The sequence below is a fragment of the Rhamphochromis longiceps genome, linkage group LG4, assembly GCF_057381845.1.
Source record: "Rhamphochromis longiceps isolate RC_006_pf linkage group LG4, R_longiceps_female_GT1.1, whole genome shotgun sequence".
NCBI classification, from domain to species: Eukaryota; Metazoa; Chordata; class Actinopteri; order Cichliformes; family Cichlidae; genus Rhamphochromis; species Rhamphochromis longiceps.
Window position 1 is genome coordinate 20,972,731 of NC_140560.1, and position 24,115 is coordinate 20,996,845.

The following is a 24,115-nucleotide window of genomic DNA, read 5'->3' on the forward strand; positions in this document are numbered from 1 at the left end:
TACCAGTAGCTGGTGTTTTGCACCTCTGGTATTCTTGCCAATTCCTTTCTGTGTCCCGCTCATGTATTGACCCATGTGCCTGTTCATCTTAGCCGATATGATGCCTGACAGGAGCTTCCATGTAGTACTGAGGCAGGTTATTGGTCGGTAGTTGGAGGGGACCGCTCCCTTCTTGGGGTCCTTGGGGATCAGGACCGTCCGACCTTCGGTTAGCCATTCCGGGTGTCTCTCGTTAACTAGCAGCTGGTTCATTTGTGCTGCCAGACGCTCGTGGAGTGCAGTCAGCTTCTTCAGCCAGTAGGCGTGAACCATGTCGGGCCCTGGTGCTGTCCAACTCTTCATACTGGAGACCCTTTCTTGGATATCTGCCACTGTGATGGTTACTGGACCCTGTTCAGGGAGGTCGCTGTGGTCTGCCCTCAGATCCACTAGCCACTGAGCATTGCCGTTATGGGTTGCATCCTTCTCCCATATGCTCTTCCAGTATTGCTCCGTCTCCAGCCTTGGTGGTGCTGTTCTCTTATTGTTCCCTTGCCACTGAGAGTACACCTTTGCTGGTTCTGTGGAGAACAGCTGGTTTATTCTCCTGCTTTCTATCTCTCTGGTGTACCTCCTCAAGCGGCTGGCCAAGGCTGTGAGTCTTTGCTTGGCAGTTTCCAAGGCCTCAGGTATGGACAGCTTGCTGTATATATATATATACATACATACATATATACATACATATATATATACATATATACATATATATACATATACATATACATATATACACACATATACATACACACACACACACACATATATATATATATATATATATACACATACACATACACACACATATATATACATACATACATATACACATACATATATACCCATACCAACAAACCCGTGCATGCGCACACACATGAAAATATTAGACAAGAACACCCTATCAAATCTCTACCTTTTCCCTGTACCCTGTAAAAACCATATCCTTAAACCGCTTTTTAAACTGCGCCATGCTTGGACATTGCTTCATATCTTTACTTAGTCTGTTCCACAGCTTCACTCCACACACAGAGATGCAAAAACTTTTTAATGTTGTACGGATACGAGGATGTTTTAAATTTAATTCCCCCCTCAAATTGTATCCCCGTTCCCTTTTAGAAAACATTTTTAGAATATTGTCAGGAAGCAGGTTATTTATTGCTTTATATATAATTTGTGCTGTGAGAAAATGAACCAGATCTGTGAATTTTAGAATTTTTGATTTTAAGAATAGTGGATTTGTATGATCTCTGTAACCAGTTTTATGGATTATCCTTATGGCCCTTTTTTGTAATATAAAGATTGATGATAGCGAACATTTGTAAGTATTGCCCCAAACCTCTGCACAGTAATTCAAATACGGTGCAATCAGGGAACAATAGAGAATGTGGAGTGATTTGTGGTCCAGAATGTGTTTTACTTTACTCAAGATTGAGACACTTCTTGAAATTTTGTTATGTATATGATTTATATGAGACTTCCAGTTTAATTTATCATCTATAATCACACCAAGAAACTTATGTTCAAGTACTCTTTCAATTTCCACACCATCTACATGAATCTGCACTTGTGCATTTCTAAGGGAATTCCCAAATAAGATAATTTTAGTTTTACTTAGATTTAGCGATAGTTTGTTCCTGTTAAACCATTTTTTAATTTTGCACATTTCTGAAGTAATTGTATCCAGAAGCTCCTTTAGATTCCCCCCAGAACAAAAAATATTTGTGTCATCTGCAAATAATACTAATTTTAATATATCAGATGCCTTACAAATATCATTTATATAAATAATAAATAATTTTGGACCCAGTACAGAGCCTTGTGGAACACCACAAGCAATGTCCAAGCATGATGAGGAATGGACACCCAGCTTCACAAATTGTTTCCGGTCACTTAAATAATTTTTCACCCATTGCAGTACAACCCCCCTAATCCCATACCGTTCCAGTTTATTAATTAATATGTCATGATTGATTGTGTCGAATGCTTTCTTGAGATCCAGAAATACTCCAGCTGCATACTGTTTCTGATCTATAGCATTCGTAATCTCCTCAATTGATTCGATTAATGCCAGAGATGTTGATCTTTTTGATCTGAATCCATATTGACTGTCAGAGAGTAATTTATATTTATCTAAGAATTTGTCTAATCGTTTATTAAACAGGTTTTCTAGGATTTTGGAGAATTGTGGTAGTAAAGAAACAGGCCTGTAATTTGTGAAGTGGCGTCTATCCCCGGTTTTATACAGCGGCACAACTTTAGCTATTTTCATTTTGTTTGGCACTTTTCCCGTCTGAAATGATAAGTTGCAAATATATGTTAGAGGTCCTACAATTCCTTCAATGACCTTCTTGACGATTTTCATGTCAATATCATTACAATCAGTGGATGTTTTATATTTACACCTGTGTACAATGTCAATTATTTCTTTTTCCTCCACTGATGTGAGGAACATTGAGTTAGGGTTCCTATCAATCAGGTTTTCACTACATTCTACTGATGGCAGTGACTCAGGAATTTGTTCTGCCAGTTTTGGTCCAATATTTACAAAATAATGATTAAAGCTGTTGACCTTATCAGCAGTGTTTTCCATAATATTGCCATTATCGATAAAGTATTGTGGATAACTTTGTTGTCCAGAATTATTTTTAATGATACCGTTTAAAACATCCCATATTCCTTTCATATTATGTTTATTGTTGTTCAATATTTTACTATAATACTCCTTTCTACATACACGTATAATATTGGTCAACTTATTTTTGTATTTTTTATATTTATTTTCAGCTTCTTTTGTTCTTTGTTTTAGGTATTCCCTATAGAGTGTATTTTTCTTTTTACATGCATTTTGTAAACCCTTAGTGAGCCATGGTCTATCTGAATATTTGTGCTTTCTGTTGTATTTTATTGTTGGACAGTTTTTATCGTACAACTCCATGAATATTCTTAAAAATATGCCATATGCAATATCAATATCAGCTTCTTTGTACACCTTGTCCCAGTCCTGATTTAATAGATCGTTCTTAAATGCAGTCATAGTTTCTTCTGTCCTTACACGTCTGTATCTCAGTTGTTCTTCATGCTGATTTTTCTTATAATTAGTGTCATAAACTGCAAAAACTGGTAGGTGATCACTGATGTCATTAATTAATATTCCGCTCACAATGTTGTTTTCCATATTGTTAGTGAAAATATTGTCAAGTAAGGTGGCACAATGTGGTGTAATTCTGCTAGGCCTGGTTATTTTAGGATGTAAACTCAAACTGTACATAGTGTTTAGGAATTCGTCGGTCATTTTATGCTTTTTTGGATTCAACAGGTCAATATTAAAATCACCACAGATAAACATAACTTTTTGATTTGTTTTAGAGAATATTTCCTCTATGAAGTCATTAAATACTTGAATACTAGAGCCAGGTGTTCTATATATACAGCTAATTATTACATTTTTTTCTTTTTCCTTATAAATTTCAATTGTTATACATTCTAGTAAATTATCAATTACAGTTGTCATACTTTCTACCACCTTGTAGTTTAGGTTTTTATCCACATACACAGCTACTCCCCCTCCACTCTTGTTCCTTCTATTTACAAAATTCACTTCATATCCCTCCAGTCCAAAGTCCATTCCTTTCTCCGCATTGATCCATGTTTCAGAAATGGCAATAATTCCAAATGGATTTGTCAACTCAATTAGATATTCCTTTATATTGTTGAAGTTGGCATACAGACTTCTGCTATTAAAATGGATTATTGATAATTTATGTTCCGTGTTGATGGTGTGCTTAAACTGTTCATCAGTGAAGTAGCAGCAGTTACAGCTGATGTTGTAGAAGAAATTATTTTCCGGGTCTATATCCTTTTCTAAGTCTAGAACATTATGGTCTGTGTATCGAAATGTTCTCAGTTCCAGATTATCATAAAGAGAATTCCAATGAGTCATGTTGATATTGTTGCCGGATGCAGATGAAGTTCTTTTGGACTGTGCCATGTGTTGTGTTGTGTGTCACGTCACATGTGTATTCATACCTCCAGAGTAAGTTGACCTCAGTATTTGTCCAGCTCTTCCATATTTCTGATGACCAACACTTTGGCTTGTTCCGGTGTTCCATTGAGTTTAATGAATACTTTGCAGTTGGTGGTCCATGTATTTTGAATTTTTCCCTGTTTCTTCAAGTAACGTGCTTTCCTGGCAATGTCCGCATTTCTTTTTATCAGATGTTCGTTCATGAAGACATCGGATCCTTTCAGTTTCCTTCCTTGTTTTAACAGTGCTGTTTTCTGTTTTCTGTTTGCAAATCTCACAATGATGGCTGGTTTGTTACTGTCATTTTTTCGGGGTAGAGGGTGGCAAGCCTCAATGTTGTTATAATCCATTTCCACACCTTTGGACCGTAGAAAGGTAACCACTTGATGCTCCGTGGAGTTGACATCTTCCTCTCCTGGCCCTCCTACATTGTCAGTGGCGACCGCCCGGGCGTATGACCGGGGTTTGATGCGAAGCCCCGTGATGATAACATCGTTCATCCGGGTGTACTGCTCCAAATCCGCCACTCTGTTCTCCAGGTACGCCAGCCGCCGATCCTTCTCGGCGTTCTGGATGCGGAGAGCCTTAACTTCCTCGACCAGGTCCAGGATGGCTTTCTGCTGCAGTTTGACAGTAGAAATCTCCTCTGTCATAAACTCCAGCGACTTCTTAATATCGTCTCCTTCCTCGGCTGACAGAACTTTTTTCGGGCCCATGCTGAGAGACGCTCTCGTAACTTTGCCGTGACGACCGGCTGTGCAGTGTTAGTTTTCCACCACACATAGCGTTTTGCATTTTGGCCAAAAAGTTCCATTTTGGTCTCATCTGACCAGAGCACCTTCTTCCACATGTTTGCTGTGTCCCCCACATGGCTTGTGGCAAACTGCAAACAGGACTTCTTATGGTTTTCTGTTAACAATGGCTTTCTTCTTGCCACTCTTCCATAAAGGCCAACTTTGTGCAGTGCCCGACTAATAGTTGTCCTATGGACAGATTCCCCCACCTGAGCTGTAGATCTCTGCAGCTCGTCCAGAGTCACCATGGGCCTCTTGGCTGCATGTCTGATCAGCGCTCTCCTTGTTCGGCCTGTGAGTTTAGGTGGACGGCCTTGTCTTGGTAGGTTTACAGTTGTGCCATACTCCTTCCATTTCTGAATGATCGCTTGAACAGTGTTCCGTGGGATGTTCAAGGCTTGGGAAATCTTTTTGTAGCCTAAGCCTGCTTTAAATTTCTCAATAACTTTATCCCTGACCTGTCTGGTGTGTTCTTTGGACTTCATGGTGTTGTTGCTCCCAGTATTCTCTTAGACAACCTCTGAGACCGTCACAGAGCAGCTGTATTTGTACTGACATTAGATTACACACAGGTGCACTCTATTTAGTCAGTTAGTCGTTCCACTTCTCACGTGTACACCACTTTGTGTTGGTCTTTCACGTGGAATTCCAATAAAATTGATTCATGTTTGTGGCTGTAATGTGACAAAATGTGGAAAAGTTCAAGGGGGTGAATACTTTTGCAAGCCACTGTAGCTGGCATTGCTTTTAGTTGAAAAAGCATTGAGAGGGCTTCTTTACAACCTCAACACACCCTTTGTCAGGCATTCATTTTAGATTTTAATTTCAGCAGAGCAGATCATTAGACATGTCACCAGTGGCTAATCATGTGTTAACACGCTGAAAGAATGAGTTCAGTGACAGCTATGCAGAGGCACATAAGTGAGCTTGTCTTTAACTTGTCAAATCACGTAACAACTAAGCAGCAGAAGCTCAATACATGGAAACTGCTTCAATGCTGAGAATTATTATTGTCAGAGAAAGTGCTAGACAGTCAGAGTAGCCTTTTATTATCCAAGAATGGGTACACATACAAGGAACTGGGCTTTATCTTTTTCTTCGCTCTACGCATTAACAGAATAGACAACACGGACAATAGCAATATGACACAGACAATAACTACATATATAGTGTATTTATATTTATTTGTAAAATGATGCTGAGTGCAAAGCCTTTGGAAAAATCTATGGAATAAATACAGGATAGATCATTGGTTACTATATATACAGTATATAAGCTATATTCTTTACATATATACATGGAATTTGACAGTATATATGTTAGTATATAGGTTTGTGCAAGTTAGAAGCCCTTATGAAAGTGATTTAGACGTTTGCTCAGTGGTTTATAGTCCAAATACTTTTTTATTTATTCGTTTTTTCAAGCCCACTGTAGGTGGGAAATTACACTCACTTGTTAAGGTAGATCCGTTTCTCTGTGAACTGGCCCGATCCGTGCTCTGGGTCCTCATAAGGCTCATTCTGCACCACCTCAACACCTTCTCCACGTTCACTCTGTTCATGACTGTGTTTGCTGATCATATACAGCTGGCCGATCCGGTACTGAAAAACAAAGGAGGACCAAAAAGAAAAAGGAGACTTTATCAAATATAGGGAGGCAATTAACATTTTACACATCTGAATCAGCATGCTGCTGCGGCCGAAGTTAACGGAAACAAAATCTTCTTGGTGAAAGTCCAGGAACTGACCCAATCGTCTGATTTTATGGAAGCCATAAAAATAAATGCGGGAGAGAAAATACCAGGATTACAGCACCTGCACGCTCCTGACACCTGGGGGCAGTCACCATAGCAAAAGAAAACTGCTGGATTAGGAGCCGTCTGCAGCACAGTGATAAAGGCCTCGTGTCAGGTCAGGACCAAGTGGCACAACAATAGTAACAGTGGCAACAGACAGTTACACGAACCCATCCCATGGTCCCTTGTGACACATCAGTCAACACGCACAATCCTTCACTCATCACTCACTGATCCACTTGGGCCTGTGACAGTGTCACTTTCGGCCACCTTGACAGACTGGGTGGGGGTGGGGTGTTGTCACACGGCAACTATTTTCCATACATTTCGAAAACGACGAGCACAGGAGCGAGAATTTCTAACTGCTCATGGGACTATTTACGCGCTGGGGAAACTGATACTGCCCTGATGGTGACTTATGTCGCGCTGATGGAATGCCAAGGGCTCATGCAGGACTCTATACACACCCACACCCACACACACACACACACACACACTGCTCCAACCAAGGATAGCTGTGTTAAGCTAATGGAAAATAGGATCGTCTGGGCTGTTGACTTGTGACTCTACATCCAGCCACATAAAGCAAGGAGTGGAGTGAAATGTGATAGTGTAGTGGAAAAAAAAACAGAGCTCATGTATATCAGTAAACTTCTTATATCACAATGCCAAATTTTTCCATCTGCTGACCATCAGAGGAGAGCAATGAGCTGTGACAGAGAATTCCCAGCTGAAATGTGGATGGCTGTGAGTTTCTGACAGCACAGCTGTTGGAGTCTGGCATAGTTTTTCCACTGCAATGACACAGTAACAGACCAGGCATAATAGATGTGGAACCTGTATTTAGTCGCACACAAACACACGAGCCTGCCCACATTTTGAGCTCTTCTTGCAGCTGATATGGTAATCAGCACATCAAAAGAGGCAAAGAATGAGCTGGTTCCAGTTTAAGAGATGTGAATATTTGTTGCTTCTTTTCATCATACGTGCGAGCTTATACTGCGGGATTTTGAATTGTTGCTTCGAGAAAAAAAACAGTTGAGCTACTTGGACTTTGGATTTCATCAGACATTTGAGTTTCGGTGTCATGTTTTGCAGGACAAAGGGCATCAAGAGCAGGCAGAGTAACTGAAAATAAACCTTTTGCTCAAATGGATGTCAAAGTCCAAAAAACAGCCAAAAGTCCAGAGCACTAAACGGGGAGCGCACACAAGCGTGCTATTGTAGACAAGGAGTTGACAGGCGTATACAGTGAGATTTTACAGATATGTGAACATTTACCATGTGACATTAACTTGACAGCCACTTTGTACGGGACAATCATGGTGACAATTTAAGATCAAGTGAAAAAGGTCCTGTTTACACAGGTTTAGACACAGATCCTTGACCATCTGGCAACCGCTGGTCGTAAGGGAAAAATAAAAGCTCACCAACATGTTGTAAGTGGTTGCTGGAGATGGATGAAGATTACCAGGAAAACTAATGCTAAAGCTCCAGTTACACAGGCCTAGAGACCAGTTAATGACCCCCATTTCCCCCTAGAAACCCACAGAGATAGATAGACTTTTATTATCATATAGTGGATATGCAAAAATTTCAAGGATAACCTGTCCCTAGTGAAAAATGTGTATTCCACATGAATTCCCATGCGTATTTCACTCGCAGATTGCTGCAGTTGCCTGTAGTTTTCATGGAAGCGCCAGGCTTGTCCACAGAAACTGTCCAGCTATGCTGTCCAAGCTGTAGTGAAACTGTGAAAAAGTGCAACACAAACCATTTTACCTCCACAATTAAAATTGTGCATTTTAAAACATGGCTGCAGCGCCGAGGCACAACTTCTACTATGAATCCAAAGCTTCTCCTTTTCTGGAGAAATTTTTGTGTTGCATTTTTTTCCAGGAATTCAATATGTCCAGTTTCTCATAATGCCTCCTTTGTTTCCTCATCTGTGTTTGTCAATGTGTAATTTCCGGGTCCTAGTTACGGTCTGTTTATCCTCTTGTCTTCACCCGCTGTGCACTTTTCCGCTGACATCAAACAACTGTTTTTGTAGATTTATTATCTTGACTCCTGCATCCTGTTTTGCGGTCCTCACGTTTAAGTAAGTCTGTCAAAATTTGCGCATAAAACAACAAGGAATAATGTGATTCATAAAAAAAAGTATCACTGGTCAAAGCTGGCTGCTTCGAGTAATGAACACACAGAGAGTTAAGTTCTTCATGGAGCTTTTTCCTTGTCTGTTATCTAATTGTTTCATCTGTACAGCCTGCTAGTGCTGAGCTCAGTGGAGCAGTCAGCAGCTGAAAGGACACATATTTTCCCCATGATTTTCCCTTCTGAAAAGGTTTTTCTTTGGACACTGGCTGCTTTTGCACTCATTTTAATTTAAAAACATGCCATCATATGCCGAACATATTTCATGACCAAATCAACCCATGATAACCAGTTTACAAAAGTGTGTTATTCATTTAAAATACAAAGAAAACCTGAGAGATTCTTTTGTCCAGTCTATGACATGAAATCCAGAATTCCGACACTGAGGCAGCTAAAGAAGGATAAAGGAGATTGTTGTACATATCAAAATATTCCTGTTGTAGCTGAAACATGAGAGATGGTTGAAGAGCTGACATAAATCTCCACGCTGGATGAAAAACATCAAGGCAGAGTGCCCACTCAAGAGGACCTCTGAACATCCCTCCCATCATACTGATGACTAGCAACAGTGTATTACCATTAAGCACCATATTTTCTGTTTCCCTCTTTGACTAATTTGGGTTTGGACATGTTGTGTAAACAGCCCGGCCATTGTGCTCCCTGCCAGGCATTGTATCCGGCTCGCCGTCTGCTGGCTACCTGAAAGCTGCAGCTGATGAATGAGGGGCTGCTTTTCATTGTTGTCTTTGGAAATCTCGCTCTAATGACTAGAAGGGAGAAGTGGCCCTTGCCTTGGTTAGAGTGGCCATGAATAATTTCTTTTTATCTCTCTCTTTCTCCCTCTAGAGCCTCTGGGCAGGATCAAGGACAGCAAGGAAAAATATGAGCTCTCATCAGCCGAGGTATACTTTCTTTTCTCTCCTATTTACACCTCCTCCTGTCTCATTCCTCTTTACCTGGTCTCCACCTATACACTAAAATCCAACCTTTTACTTTCTGAACTCCTATTCTTGCTCACCTCCAAACTTTGCTCTTAGCTCATTACCTGGTAAAAGCCACGTAGAGTTCAGTCACCTTTGGCACTCAAGTAATGGAAACCTTGAAATTAAAGTAGTGGACCGTGATTGCTCATGGAGCTGCTCCTGGTGCTGGTGGCAAAATTTCTATTTTTTTGGCCAGCGTGACCCAAGAAAATGGAACAAAATTACCGGTACAGTAAAAGTGTAGGATGAATCGTGCCTTATTGTACATATCAAAAGAATAGAGTTGAGGAAGAAGAGGGCTGCAGTAGGCGGGAGAAATTAAAGAACTCTAAAGCAAAAATTTTTGAGCTTCTTTTTCCTTAAGCTTTAGAAATGCTGATAGGTGGATTTTGCTACCTTCGGACAGAGCGAGGCTAACTGTTTCATCTTGTTTCCAGTCTTTGGTTGGCTGTCTGTGGTCATGCATTTAAAAGACAGAGTATATTCATTTTAAGATGAAAGCATTAAGCCTTTTACTGTGATCACACTCTGTGTGTGTCTCTCTCTGGTTTTTTGGCTCCCTGCTCTAACGCAACAGCAGGTGTTGGGGAACTGTGGTCATTGTGCTACAGTGTGCTACTGTAAGATAAGGACACACGCAGACACAATTACACTTACACACATGAGACAATACCGGGCACAGTGTTAAAATGTAATTAAAATTCAACCACTGACAGAGTAATTGCTGCTCACAGCGCTCAGTATTCTTGGATAACTGACTGCGCTCCTGTCGAGATAAATAGCTTTAATTTTTATGTCCGTTTCTGGGTGTGCATGTGTGCATCTGGACACATGCCAAAGAAGTGGATTTGCTTTTTGTAAACTCATCTAAGCTGATCAATAAAGCCAGATTTGATATATTTACAGAAAATTATCCTTTCATTTCTTACAGCAATGGTATGAAAAGCTTTAAACTCTTTACTTGTGAAATCCATCCATGTTGTTCTATCTCATCTGCACATATGGTGAATGATTTAATATATCATCAGAGGGCACATGCAGATATAAACACCCTCTGTCAGCACACAAACACCGGCCAAGAAAAGCATTTTCAAATGTACATGGAGATGTATTTAATGATTCTGGCAAACGCTGCTGCTAATTTATCAAACCCCGCCTAACAAATATATTCAGGCTTGGACCACAAATGCTTTCAGCGCTATGAATAAATAACAAGGCATTTTTAAAACACACCAGCTCTTCCCTGAGGTCACATCCTCGCCTCTTAATGGTCAGAAATGGTCACAAATCTGTGGCTGTCGGACGACTGCAGCACTTTTCGCTGTTAGTGACTCATTGCAACTGGTTACCCAGCGGCGGAGCGTGCAACAGCCTGCGTTCTCTGGAGCCATTTTTCATGGCAAAGTAATTGCCTTGCAGCCTGGCATGTTGCAGTCAGTCAGTCTACATTGTTGAGTAAAACTCGTCTGTGATGAGTATCTTTGAATTAGGAGAGTGACTCACTTGATGACCACCTGGTTGTATTCTGGTTACATAAAAGCAAAATTGCCATGTGCCTATGTCATTGTGCAGTTAAATTGCTTTTTGTCCTATTTGTGGGGGAATTTCTGTTTCAGATCTGGAGGTTCTGGCTGTGCTTGAAATCAGTAGTCATGTCTTTACCGTCATGGTACCTGGGTCTTGCATCCAGGGTTTTAAGTTTTGGGGAAGTTTAAGTGTTTTTCTGGTTTTGTATCTTTGTTTTATGGTTATATTTATCTCTCTGTTCTTTCTTCGTGTTTACGTGCCTTGTTTCTTATTTCTTTATGCCCGGTACAAGCTCCTTTAGTGTTCTGGTTTCATTCCTTTCGCTGTGTTTGTAAATCCTTAGGGTTAACATTCTGTCCCCTCAGTCTTGTCTCAGTATTTTGTCTGTCTCTCTGTCAAGCTCATGTGTCTTAGTCCTTGTCTCGCTGTTAGGTAGTTCCTGTTTTATTTTGATGACCTATTTTCTCTTGTGCTTTGCATATATACTTCTCCTGTCTCATAGTTTCAGCTGCTTTCCCACTTGTTATCCTGTACGTGTTGTTGCATTCTCCATCACGGTTGTGATGGTTTTTCTCCTGGAAGATCTGGTTTTCTTGTTTATTTGCAGTGAAGATGGCAGCTGACTGTAAGTGTTCGTTGACCATATCCTTATCATTAAAAGGCAACAAGTTCATTTCAATAATTTTGATCATGCTGCGGCCACCAAACACTGTTTTTCCAAGTCTGACTATCACGTGCAACACTAGTACATTAATATATAAGCTACTGTACAAACTTGGAGAATTTATCTAAAACTATATGACAAAAGGACATTAGGTGACATTACATAATAATCGCATCATAGTCACATTTTTAAATTCAGCTGCAAAACACACTCTCAAAATCCTCCAGCAGAAGAGGCACAGAAACACATACTGCATTGTGCCTCCAGGCTACGTGAGACAGCAGCTTCCATTTTCTTGCTCATCTCACAGAAACGAGCTAGCATCAGAGCAAATGCACAACTCCTAAATATCATACATCAGATCAAAGAACTCCATTAAAAATACTATCAGGAGGACTGCTGTGGAGCTGCCTGCGCTCATATTCTGTCATAAAGGACATTTGGCTCCAGTGCAGAGCTGTTTCAGAGGTGTGGGAGTTCCATATAAGACCTGTGCCTTAAAGAGTCATACAAACAGGATAAATGCATGGTGAATCTGCAGTAGATGTTACTAAGACGGTCTCGCTCACGTCCAATCAGTATAGGGATAGAAGCATGCTGAAAACAGAAGGAGAAAGAGCGCCACATGTGATGCTGCTGTAGACTTAAAAAGCAAACGAACAGTCTTTCTGCTAGCATAGTTAGAAACAAAGCAGTGGAAAATATTTAAAATGGACAATTTCACAGCAATAAAACAAAATCACAAAAACTCTATTACTATTAAAGAGAATGACAGTTTACTAGCTTACATGTAATGCACAACTGATGAAAAGATGGCCTAAAAAATCCTGTTTAGAGCTCACAGAAAATATTCCTGACATCAGGTTTCTCCTCAATTTGAAATTAGGCGAGAGAGAAATAACGGAGGCAGGTTAGGGCATAAAACAGGTTCAGCTTCTTATTAAGCAGCAAATCCTACAAGTCTAAAAAAAATTAATTGCAGTTCCTCGAATGACCACTTGAGGCAGATCCCCAAAAAGAGAACCGATAGATGAAATGTGCAAAGGCAGTGGGAGGTTTTCAACCCTACTCAGTTTTATCGACGCTGGGACCCAATATGCATTTTGACTCAACCTGACACATTAGACTCAACTAAACTTCAACTAAACTACACTAAATTAGAAAACTAATAATCCAAACCTGTCCTGAACTGGCTTTCAGTAATTGCTTTAACTTTAAATCAACTTATTCTGCCTTATTTAAATCACTGGGCAAATCATACCTGTGTTATAAAACACTAATCCTATACATCTCAGATGAATACTTTCTAACAGCCTAAACAGCGTCTCTCTACTCCAACATTTCCTCGGTTTGTAAAATTTCTTACAGCTCTAAAGCTGTAACTGCTGATGTACACACACACGCACAGACACTGGCACACATTCTGCCGTTTCAGCACAAACGTGGGCATGCTGTCGAGAGTAAGTGCATATGAGTGACTGTATTTTCTCCTCTGGTGCTGATTCAGCAAAATGTGAAGGTGAGCTCAAACTCCCTGCAAAGGTTTGATGAATTCACTCTCCACAGAGGTGACACAGGCAGTGTGGGAGGATGCAAAGGGTGGCAGCTGGCTCACTGAAGCAAACTGTTACAGTAGCTTAACACTAATGAATTCTGTGCCGCACACGGGGACAGCTGCCTTTCGCAGTGTGATAGCCTCACTCGAGCACTCGGGCAGTGCAGCCGCTGAGAGAAAAGTAGAGTGACAGAGGAAGAGAAGCTGGTGTTAGGGCCTTTTCTGCAGGGAATACAGGAGGTTTCATGCATGGGTTATTGTTTATGCCCTTTAAATGTATTAATAAATTAATGGAACTAAACATGGTATGTTACTATCATGGATCAGTTAATAAAAGGAAGGCTGAGAGAAGATGTCTAAGCACTTTAAAGACATTTTTCTCACTTTTGGCTGTGAATCAAACTGATTTCCCCCTCCCCTCCCCCCGCATATTATAGTATATTGTATAAGTATACTGTTAGTATGTATACTTTTTGCACTTTTCTACAAAAATACAGAGTGAGCAGAAGTTTGAAGTAATTAAGAAGCCCATACTAATCCCAATAAACACTCCAGGTGTGGTCCAGATGTGATTATCTGTCTAAAATACAGGCTCAGAATGGAAAATGGAAAATTACCACCACAAACTCTTTTCTAGCCCGAAGGCTAAGGGCTATTGTAAATCTATATTTGTTTTTATAACCTGCTGACATCAGCATCATTTTTGGAAATCCCCAATAACAACATCTGCATTGTTTTCATAGATAATTTGTGCTGTTGTCAGCATTTTTAATACTGCTAATCTAGTGTAGTATATTAAGCTTTTTGTGCCATTGCGAAGTCATAATGTTTCATTAAAAATGTTTTAAAGAGCTAACAAAAAAGTGTTCACGTCTCCCCGTTGACTAATATATTGACTAATATAATCCAGTGGAAACTAAAGCATTTTCATGTAACCCTGACCGTTGGCCTTGAAGCATACGTACCAAAACGGTGTATTTTTTTTATTTATCTTAACCTGTATGATTGGAGAAGAATTGGCTGAAATCTTGGCTCCATAAGCTGTAAAAATGTGAGATTTTAAGATATATTCATGCAGTGTGTGAGTATAAACATTTTGTGGCATCACTGTGAGGTTCTAGGGCATCATGTTGAAAAAATAAAAAGTGCGTTGTACAGCTCTCTCCATTTCGTTTCATATGACATATTACTCGATATGGTTTCTTGAAAATATTTTCAAGGTCAACTTTGACCTCAGGCACTCACAATGAAGGTCAAAATCAAATGCTTAGCCAACCAGGGTCACATTCCCTGAGACGTAGTATGCTGTAAGTTTGAAGATGATCCATAAAAGATTGGACATTTTTACAGATTTTCACATTTGTGGCCTAAAGCTTGACCTTGACAAAATTAAATCAGCTCGGGCCGTTATTGGTTTCTGTCATTGCACAAAATTTGAAAACGACATCTTGAAAACTCTGGAGGCTAAATCGCTAACAAACAAACAAACCGACTACATACTCCCTCCCTTTGGGGGGGGGAATAAACAAGCAATAATAGAAATTTTAAACAGAAAGCAATGTGAGCAGGTTTTATATAACCAGCTTTTATTTTTTCACAGTCTATAGATTTCAGCAGATTGCAGATATTTAATTTTTAATTTGTAGTTTATAAAACAAGCTCCACTGGGTGAATTTAGCCGTGGAAACAGCACACCTGAAAAACAAGCTTTCTTACAGCTCCTGCTGAGAACAAGAGTGTGTTGCATAAACTATGTCAAAGGTGTGTGGTGAGGTGAAATTTATTAATACTGATTGCTGCAGGTGGGAGAGAGCACTCTCCCGTCGTGCTTCCCCTCTATAACATCTTTTCCCCCACCTCTCTAACTCGTTAGCTTCTCCTCTTTCTCCAACTCTGCAGCGTCTGAGGTCAATGAACCAAAGATTACATAACATCAAGATCACTCACTATGGATCACTCCGCTATGCATCATCTTTACCCCCTGCCTGGCAGCACATTGAGTGGCTGATGAGAATAATGTAATGATATCCAGGCATGAAACAGGAGAAAGGACTGTAAGAGTGTCCTTAAAAAGTAGAGATGATGATCAGGGATGGGAGATTTAAAAAAAAAAAAAAAGTAAGAGCCGCTGAAGAAAGATGTTTGGGAAGCTGACAGATTGTGAGACATTACATAACTGGCCTTGATTGAGTGCAGCTGTTTCTTGCCCTCCCTTTTACTCCTGTTCCTTTCTGCATTCATACCCTCCTCGATGCATATCAGTTTCTCCTTCAACTTTTCCTCTACTGACACTCCTTTATGTTGCTTTGCCATTTCCATCCTCTGATGCTATTTTTCCTCCCCCTCTGTCTCACAGCATAAGCATGGTTGAACACAGCGCCTCACTTCAAACCCTGTAATAACACTTTTGATAATCTGAATCGGTAACACGTTTGACCTCAGCAGTACTGCAGTCACTGTGCTGGCAGAGGCAGCAGTGAAGTCGCAATGCTTTCAAAAGGATGACCAATACATGGATAAAACAGCAATGACAAATGGTTGATGTTTATGTGTAGCTTTCTAAGTGGTTTAAGTCATCTCCAGTAATATGCCTTCACCCCTATGTTAGTCCTTTAATGCATGTATGTGTGGGATATCATCTAACATACAACTGTGTTTGCAAGTGTTACTACAGTCCAGCGATTATTAAGGCTGTAAAAACACAATTGTGAAGTGATAGTGAATGACTTGGTGTCACAATTACAAATTTGGCTTTATAGTTTATGAATAACACAAAGACATCAATCACAGCAATACTTTTGGAGCAATTCAAATAAGCCAATCCTCCCATTTAGCCTGGAAATGCCATCACTGTTTGCTGTGCTGAGCACTTTATTTTAATTTCATATTGGAAATGCTGATTTGCTAATGTAACAGAGTGCTAATAATAGAGTCAGAGATTTCACAGTCAGTTTAAATCCATCACTCTGTTCACTTCCAACTAAGCTTTGAGGCAAGAACCAGGTGGTTTTCTTAGAGAAGTCATTTCTTGTTTTGGCAAGCACCTTATTGTTACATAAGCCTTTTGTCCCTTCTGTTCCAGTCTGGAGTGTTTTGGTACAACTTGAATTTCAGATTGTTTGGGGAAAACTCATCTCATTCATTATGCATGGAGAGAGCTTGGTAAACTCACAGCAGTGGTGAGGTAGAGAACAATTGGACACAAAAAAACAGCCTTTGTTAGCGTGTCATACTGGGAAAATCAGAAACTTTACTTGAATAACATTTGACTAATTGTTATAATTTTTAATTAGTCAAGGAGTTTCCTGTGCGACCACTACTGAATACAGTGAAGATTTACATGTCGTTTCAATAAATATTGTAGCAAAAACACATACACACAGTAACAGTAATAATGTAAAGGACTCTACAGTGAGCACTACAAAACCTGTGTCATGTTTCAATTACTAAAAAGTCTAAAATGTCACGGGACAAAAATATTAACATGCCGAGAGCCAAGCTGCACTAACAAAACCCTAAATTTAAGTTTACGTATATTTTTGTTTGTTTTCTTTACCAGGAAAAGTATCGGGAACCTGTACTATGATGCATGTTCAGCATACCGAGGCAATTTTTTTGTTATTTGAGTTCACCTTCCCAATCTGTACCTAAAAAATGTTTCCTGTTCTTGGTACAAGCATAAAGGGAACAATGTTGGTTGCTTCCTTTTAGGCAGAGGACGTTGTAAAGCCCCACCCGACACCCCAAACAGTAACCTAAAAGTGACCACACCAAAACTTGAGATACATTCATCACACTGGCAAATGTTTATCATTAATAAATACACTTGATAATACATTGAACTTCCTTTATAGCTGACACTATAGGGTGGCTGTAGCTCAGGTGGCAGAGCAGGTCAGCCACAAATCAGAAGGTCGGTGGTTCGATCCCAGGCTGCCTCCTGGCTGCATGCCAAATATCCTTGGGCAAGATACTAACCCTGTGTTTGCCTACTGGTGGTGGTCAGAGGGCCCGGTGGCGCCAGTGTCCGGCTGCCTTGCCTCTGTCAGTGCGCCCCAGGGCAGCTGTGGCTACAACGTAGCTTGCCATTGCCAGTGTGTGAATGTGTGTGTGAATGGGTGAATGACTGAATGTAGTGTAAAGCGCTTTGGGGTCCTTAGGGACTGAGTAAAGCGCTATACAAATGCAGACCATTTATAGGGCTTTGGAGCGTGATGTTACGGGAGGGGGTGTCACCGCCGAGGTGCCATTTTAGCAGGCCAAACAAAGGGCTAAAGGAGCGAAAGCAAACGGATATTCAACTTTTGAACAGTGGTACTTAGTAAGTACATATTCAGTAAATGCAAATTATTTACATGGCAATGTACTTCAGGCACAAATGTAGACCCCCTAAATACAACATTATGGGTTATTCAGAACAGAACTATGCTTGGAGAAATATTTTCCCATCAGTTGAGACAACTCCTCCACAGTAGCAGGTGGAACTTTTCTTTTCTGTGGACGGCTTCTTTTACCTGTCACTACGGATGGTCTGTTTATGTTTTATTGAGAGCCTTTTTTGGGGCAGCTGAAGAGGAGAAGTCTATCTTATGGCCAACCACTGACTGTATCTTGGTCATATTACCCAGCAAAACTCAATATGCAGGTTCATCTGTAACAGTCCCTATGCCACAGAAGAGCAGCAACATGGCTGCAGGTATCTGCGACTCCGGCCATACATCTGGGCGGCTTCAACCTTCCATGTGATTCTCACAATGACCCAATGCTGGTTCATTCAGAGTGCAGTACCTGAAACATACACAGACAGGATGACACAAATGTGTTTATCTACTTTCAAATCCATTCATCACAAATGTATCAATGAACGTGTTTAGAAAGTACATACATGTATAATTAAGATGCAAGATGTATAATTAGGATTTTTATAATAAATATGAATTAATTAGTGCAATTTCTTTAACCATAGAGAATAAGTAAATTCTTCAGGACAATGTTATCCCTCTAACAGCCTCCACATGTTCTCACTGTAATTTCCCCCTCATGAATGAATTTATGCTGCACTAATCTGAATGTTCAGAGGGAAATCAAACGCATTTTACTTGCAGTACTCAAGCTGACTTACCTTTGTTTGAATGACGGCGTACTCACAACGTGGAGGCTTAAAAATAGCCAAATCTTGTACCCAATCCTTGGTGAATTGGATGTGCGCCTCCAGAGATTTATAATTGCGAAATTGGTTCGCCGTGTATGCGCTGACTCCACATACAAGGTACAAAAATATATCATGCTAAGTCAATAGCGGTTGGTCTTCAGGGTTTCTATTCCACTGCCGTATTTCATAGAGGTCCACATTTCCAATGCACTCTATTTTTTGCAAGTACCGTCTCTTTGCATCCGGACGCAATCTGTCTTTATACTGTCCTTTTTCTTTTGAGCTGCTATTCTGTAATGGCCTTTCCGTTGTTTTTCTTGATCAAATGAAGTAAATTATGTGCAATACATACAGAAGAGTACATTTTTTACTCCTTCCCTTTTTATATACAAATTACTGCAGTTTTTTCTCTTCTTATAAGACTAAAGGTAAAGCCCTTTTTTTTTTTTGCTACAATGTAAAGTTATCACAGTAATTTGCAGGTGTTCCTCAGCTTGGTTATGCATGTTTTCCTTTGACAATAAAGAATATCCCTGTGACAACTCCAACAACCCACAAGTCGAGGCAAATCCAAAATAGATGGTTGAATCCATAGTGGGCTCCACTGTGTTTGCATCAACCTCTGTTGAAGAAAACAAACAACATGACAATATGAAACTTAAAAGCAGCCTCAGCAACAACTTTCAACACTCCTTTATATTCATCTGAAAACATCTCATCACATATTCTTCATTTTGAATAGCTCTCTGATCTCTTCAGTCTCACTTACTTGGATTTAGTAGGATTTATTATCACTTTCATCATAAGATTTATACTGCACATGTTTCTACAGCATAGCAAATTCATTAGCACAAATTAACAGGTATCTTTGTCCAGTTCCATTTATGGATTTCGTTGCTAACGCTATCATTAACTGTTAAAAAAAATAAAGTACGGTGAAAAAAAGTCTGTGTAGATATGTAATGGGATTCGCCTGTTAAAAAGCGGATTGTAAAAATAAGCTTAAATTAGTTTTTCTAGCTATTTGTAGAAGTCTTTCTCCGTAGTTTATTATATAAATATAGCATCAGACAAGATAGTTACATTCCTTTGTGCACAAAGCACAGTTGTACTATTATTAACTTATTATCCCTGGCATGGAGATGGGATAGATTAGCAGTTAACAGCAAATTAATTCCCTAACTACATGTAGGACATGATCTCTGTAATTAAACAAAATAACGAACCTTTTTTCATGCTGGCTGATGGAAAGCGAATCTTTGTAGAACAATGCTGCAAGAGCTTTGTAGCTTAAACTCTAAATCAATCAATCAATCAATCAAGGCTTTATTCGCCACGTGCAGGTTACCCTACAGTGAAATAGGACCCCCCCTCCCCCCCCGACCTTACACACACAACACAGACATCACATGGGGATACAGGTCGGAGATCGGTAGCGTTACAGAAAAAAAACACTGAAATATACACTACAATGGGAAAGTACAATAGGAAAAGAAGAGACCTCTACTCATGCTGGGCTCCTGGGAGGACAGCATGAGAACAGGAAACAAAAAAACTCCTCTGCACAAAAAAGCACATAAATGTCCACAGCACAACAGTATGGAACACGTGACAAGCCACAGGGTCGGGTGGGGGGTGAGGAGTAATCCGAAGCAAACACAGCAGCCATCCTGCCCAGCGCTACCTTTCCAGCGCAGGCTCAGACCCACCGTGTTCCCAGGAGGGAACAAGCATCGAAGGCGTTTGGAAAGGGAGGGGGGATGAGTGTGTGCATGTCAGTGTATATGTATGTGTGTGTGTGTCCAGAGTTCAGCTGAGACAGTGTCCTTTGCCCTGCTAGGCTAAGTAAACAGTCTTCCAGCCAACCCAGGTGGCCTTGCATGGAACGGGAAGGAACCAGTGTTGGGTAAGTTACTTTAAAATAGTAACTTAGTTACATTACTAGTTACTTCTCTCCAAACTAACTCAGTTACTTCAAGTTACTCGTTACTTTCAAAGTAACTAGTTACTAGGGAAAGTAACTTTGGTTTTACTCAGAATTCTCTTGTTAATGTGTTTCTTCCATAACTTTGCCAGTCTTCTAGCTTGCTTACTTGCCACAAGTGCACTGTGCCACCTACCAATAGAAAGGAAAAGATAATGTGCATATTTCCACGAGAGAAATCCCACGCCTGGACTGTCATTGACTGCTGCCATGATTCTAGCCTACGTCACAGCGTCATGTGCGCCTTTTACATCCAACACAAAAACTGCAGCCGTGGTGCTTTCGATTGTACTCAGACCTCGGAAATTCTGCCTTCTGAATAGGAAGATGTAGGTAACACCAGACTGAAGATGAGCTGCATACAGGGCTGGACTGGGACAAAAAAATCGTCCCGGGCATTTTGACTAGAGACTGGCTCACCATTATAGGAAAAATCTTAAAGCCTTTGAATGAAAATAAACACTGTTGTGACAGTGATGTACACTGTTTTGATGGTACTGTATATATGCATCAATCTATCAATCGTTTGTTGTAAGATTCAGATAATTATTTTTTAAAAGCTAGGCATTTTAAATGAGAATAAGAAAGAAAAGTAATGCCCTACATGCCCCCCTGGCAACACTTTGCTAGACCCGCCCCTGCACAGTTACCTGGGGTTATTTGTCTCTCAGAAACAGTTCATAACTTCCCTTCAACTCATTCATGTCACCTAAAAGGTAAACCTGTTTCTCCATCACCTGTTCAGCTCTGATGATCCAGTAAGGACATCTCCTGGTTTCATCTTCATGTTTCCCTCTCACCAGATAACCAAACCGATATCATGACCAGCAGCTTTTTTGCAGCTGTGGCTCCAGCAAACATCAGCTGATACTAGAAATTAATATTAAATAAATTCTAACAACAGCTGATCAAGCTTAAACGTGCTGCTGTTGTTTAGCGCGACATCCGCTGGTTTCCTCTTTCGGCGCAAAGTGAGCGATAAACAAACAAGAGAGCCGATCAGCTGATCATTGATCAGTTTTCATGACTGAAGTAGAAACGGGAGAGGGAGGGGAGAGAATGAAAGAAGAAGAGGCAGCTGTGCAGCGTAAACACAGAATAAATCCAGCTTTGTGCCTTTTTCATTGTAGCTGAAGTCCGGGACAAACTGTTCCTTTTCACCTCAATAAGAAACGCGTAATATTTTCTCTGAATACCAGACGGGATGGTTGGCAACTCTAATAACTTATGAACAAAATAAAGTTCAATATCATTAACATCATAGCACCCACCCAGCTGTATAGAAACTCCGTCACGCTAGCTAGCACGCAGTACGGAAAAAGTCAGAATAACGAAAATAAACTCCACCTAAACTTGGTTCATATCTGACCCAGATAGACTGCAGGTCATAACTTCTTACCTGAAGTTCAGTTCACACTTGGACCGGCGGCCGCCTCGGGTCTCTTTTCCTTCTGCGTCCCTTTTCCTTCATCCACCTGCTGGCCTCCACCACTTGCTAATGTTACTGAATCTGTGGAAGCTCCGCGATAGCCACCACACGAAGTAACGAGTAACGACCCTATCTAAATCCCAGTAACGACTAACGCGTTCCTGATTTTGGCATAATAACTAGTTACTGTGCTCGTTACCACAATAATAACGTAGTTACTGTAACGCGTTACTTAATAACGCGTTAGTCCCAACACTGGAAGGAACAGACTAAACACAGTCGTTATCAGGGTGTTTTTGTTCGGCTCCAGCCTTGCGACCGCAACTGGCACCGAAAGGGTATCCGCATGAAATGATGGTGCTTTTTACTTTAGTGCGAACAGCTCTAAATATTATGACTGTGTGTCACAAAGATATTGGCAACATTTACATCTATGTCTGATTGACAAACTGTCGTCACCTTAACAGACTAATGAATCTGAAAAGGGCTAATCTTAAAAAGTATTAATATAGAAATTAGTTTCACCCCAAAATCTGGTCAAGGGCTCCTCAAGGGCTTCATGTTCCACTGTGCAGCCATAAATGTCTCCCTTCTGTGGGATAAAGTTGAGAGTGGACAAAATGTGAAATGTCCCATCAGGATTAGATAAGCACTTCTTGAAATGAAGGGAGGGGCATCTTGGGTTCTTCGCACACCCCTGTTCTCTGCTGGCCATCGGGGCGGGGGGGCTGGGAGGAGGTGTTGGCCGTCCGAATGGGATCTGGGATGCGGGGCCTCCGTGCTGCTGCGGAGCCTGGGGCGGTCTGCTTGCCTCCACCCCGGGGGAAAGGGTAACATCTCCTGGGTCTAGGTGCCGTTTCCCCCTCCAGCGTCAAGGGTACCTGGACCTGGGGTATAGAGTTTGTTTGGGGAGTGTGATTGTGTGTACAGTGTCCATGTATGTCTATCCCTACGTTGGGTGAGTGCTGAGTATTTGTATATGTGTGCATGAGGGTGGGATGCATGTTTGTGTCTGTGTGTGCCTGTTTGTCTGTGTCTATATGTCAGGTCGGGTCTTACACTCCACCTCTCTGGGAACTCTCAGGCCCTCACCACACTCCCTGTCGGTAACTGATGCCCTCAGGGGTTGGTGCGTTGGTGGGTCTTGGTGTCTGGGGCTGAGTGCTCAGGTATGTACCAGCTCACTCCCAGTGACTACTTGGCGGGGCCTGGTGCCTGTTGCTCGGTCAGGCCTCTTCCGGGGCAAAGGGGGCCCTCGGGCCTCCGGCCTCTGGCACAGCTGGCTGCCGGCAGAGCCGGCGGGCACGCCACTGCAGCCCCCTCTGGCTTCTGCTCCGTGGCTACTGGGTGACCCCTCATCTGGGGCTCTCCTCAGCCCTTCCCAGGAGGGTGGCACGGATGCCCCTCCGGTGGTCCTCCTTGGGCTCTCGCACTCTGGGGCCTCTGGATGTCTGGAGCCTGGATCTCCTCCATGCCTGCTTCATGCCCTGGGGGACAGGGCTATGGCTCTCTACATCCTCTAGCAGACCATTACATGGGGAAACCTTTTGAATACAAGCGCGCTGATCCACACAGGTGTGCACACGGGTGTTCACTGTTCATAGACATAAACTACACCTTTATTGGCTGCTATTTCCAAGCACATTGTGCGCTGTCGGTCCTGCTTGCTACACAACAACATTCAATATTTAGTATTTACTGCTGTTTACGCTAGATTAATGTGATGGTGTTGTGCTTAGTATGTTGCTCTGTTTTTTTTGCTTGTTTTCTATTCTTTTTCTCTCAACAGGTGATCCAGGAGATTTTTTTCCTCTTCTTTCTCTTGTTAAGTGCCCTTTCTCACTGTCCCTCTCCCCTTCTGTTTTTCTTTTCCTTCATCTTTCTTTCTCCCTTTCCTATCCCTCAGTCATGTCTGTCCCGTCTGTAACAACTGAAAATAAAATAAAATAAATAATAACAACAAAGGTCGATCAAATGGACCAATACGGCAAGGCCGTGATGATCCATTTGGCAAAGTA

The 24,115-nt window shown here is 41.1% G+C and overlaps 1 protein-coding gene across 1 annotated transcript in view; it reads right to left on the reverse strand.

Annotated features, from left to right (window-relative positions):
- The window catches only part of pitpnc1a (phosphatidylinositol transfer protein cytoplasmic 1a), a 54,722-nt gene that overhangs the window by 18,054 nt on the left and 12,553 nt on the right, over positions 1-24,115 (reverse strand). Inside the window, exon 2 of the mRNA XM_085405186.1 lies at positions 6,307-6,455. Coding sequence (XP_085261312.1) covers positions 6,307-6,455 — 149 coding nt within the window. The remainder of the gene's footprint in view (positions 1-6,306; positions 6,456-24,115) is intronic.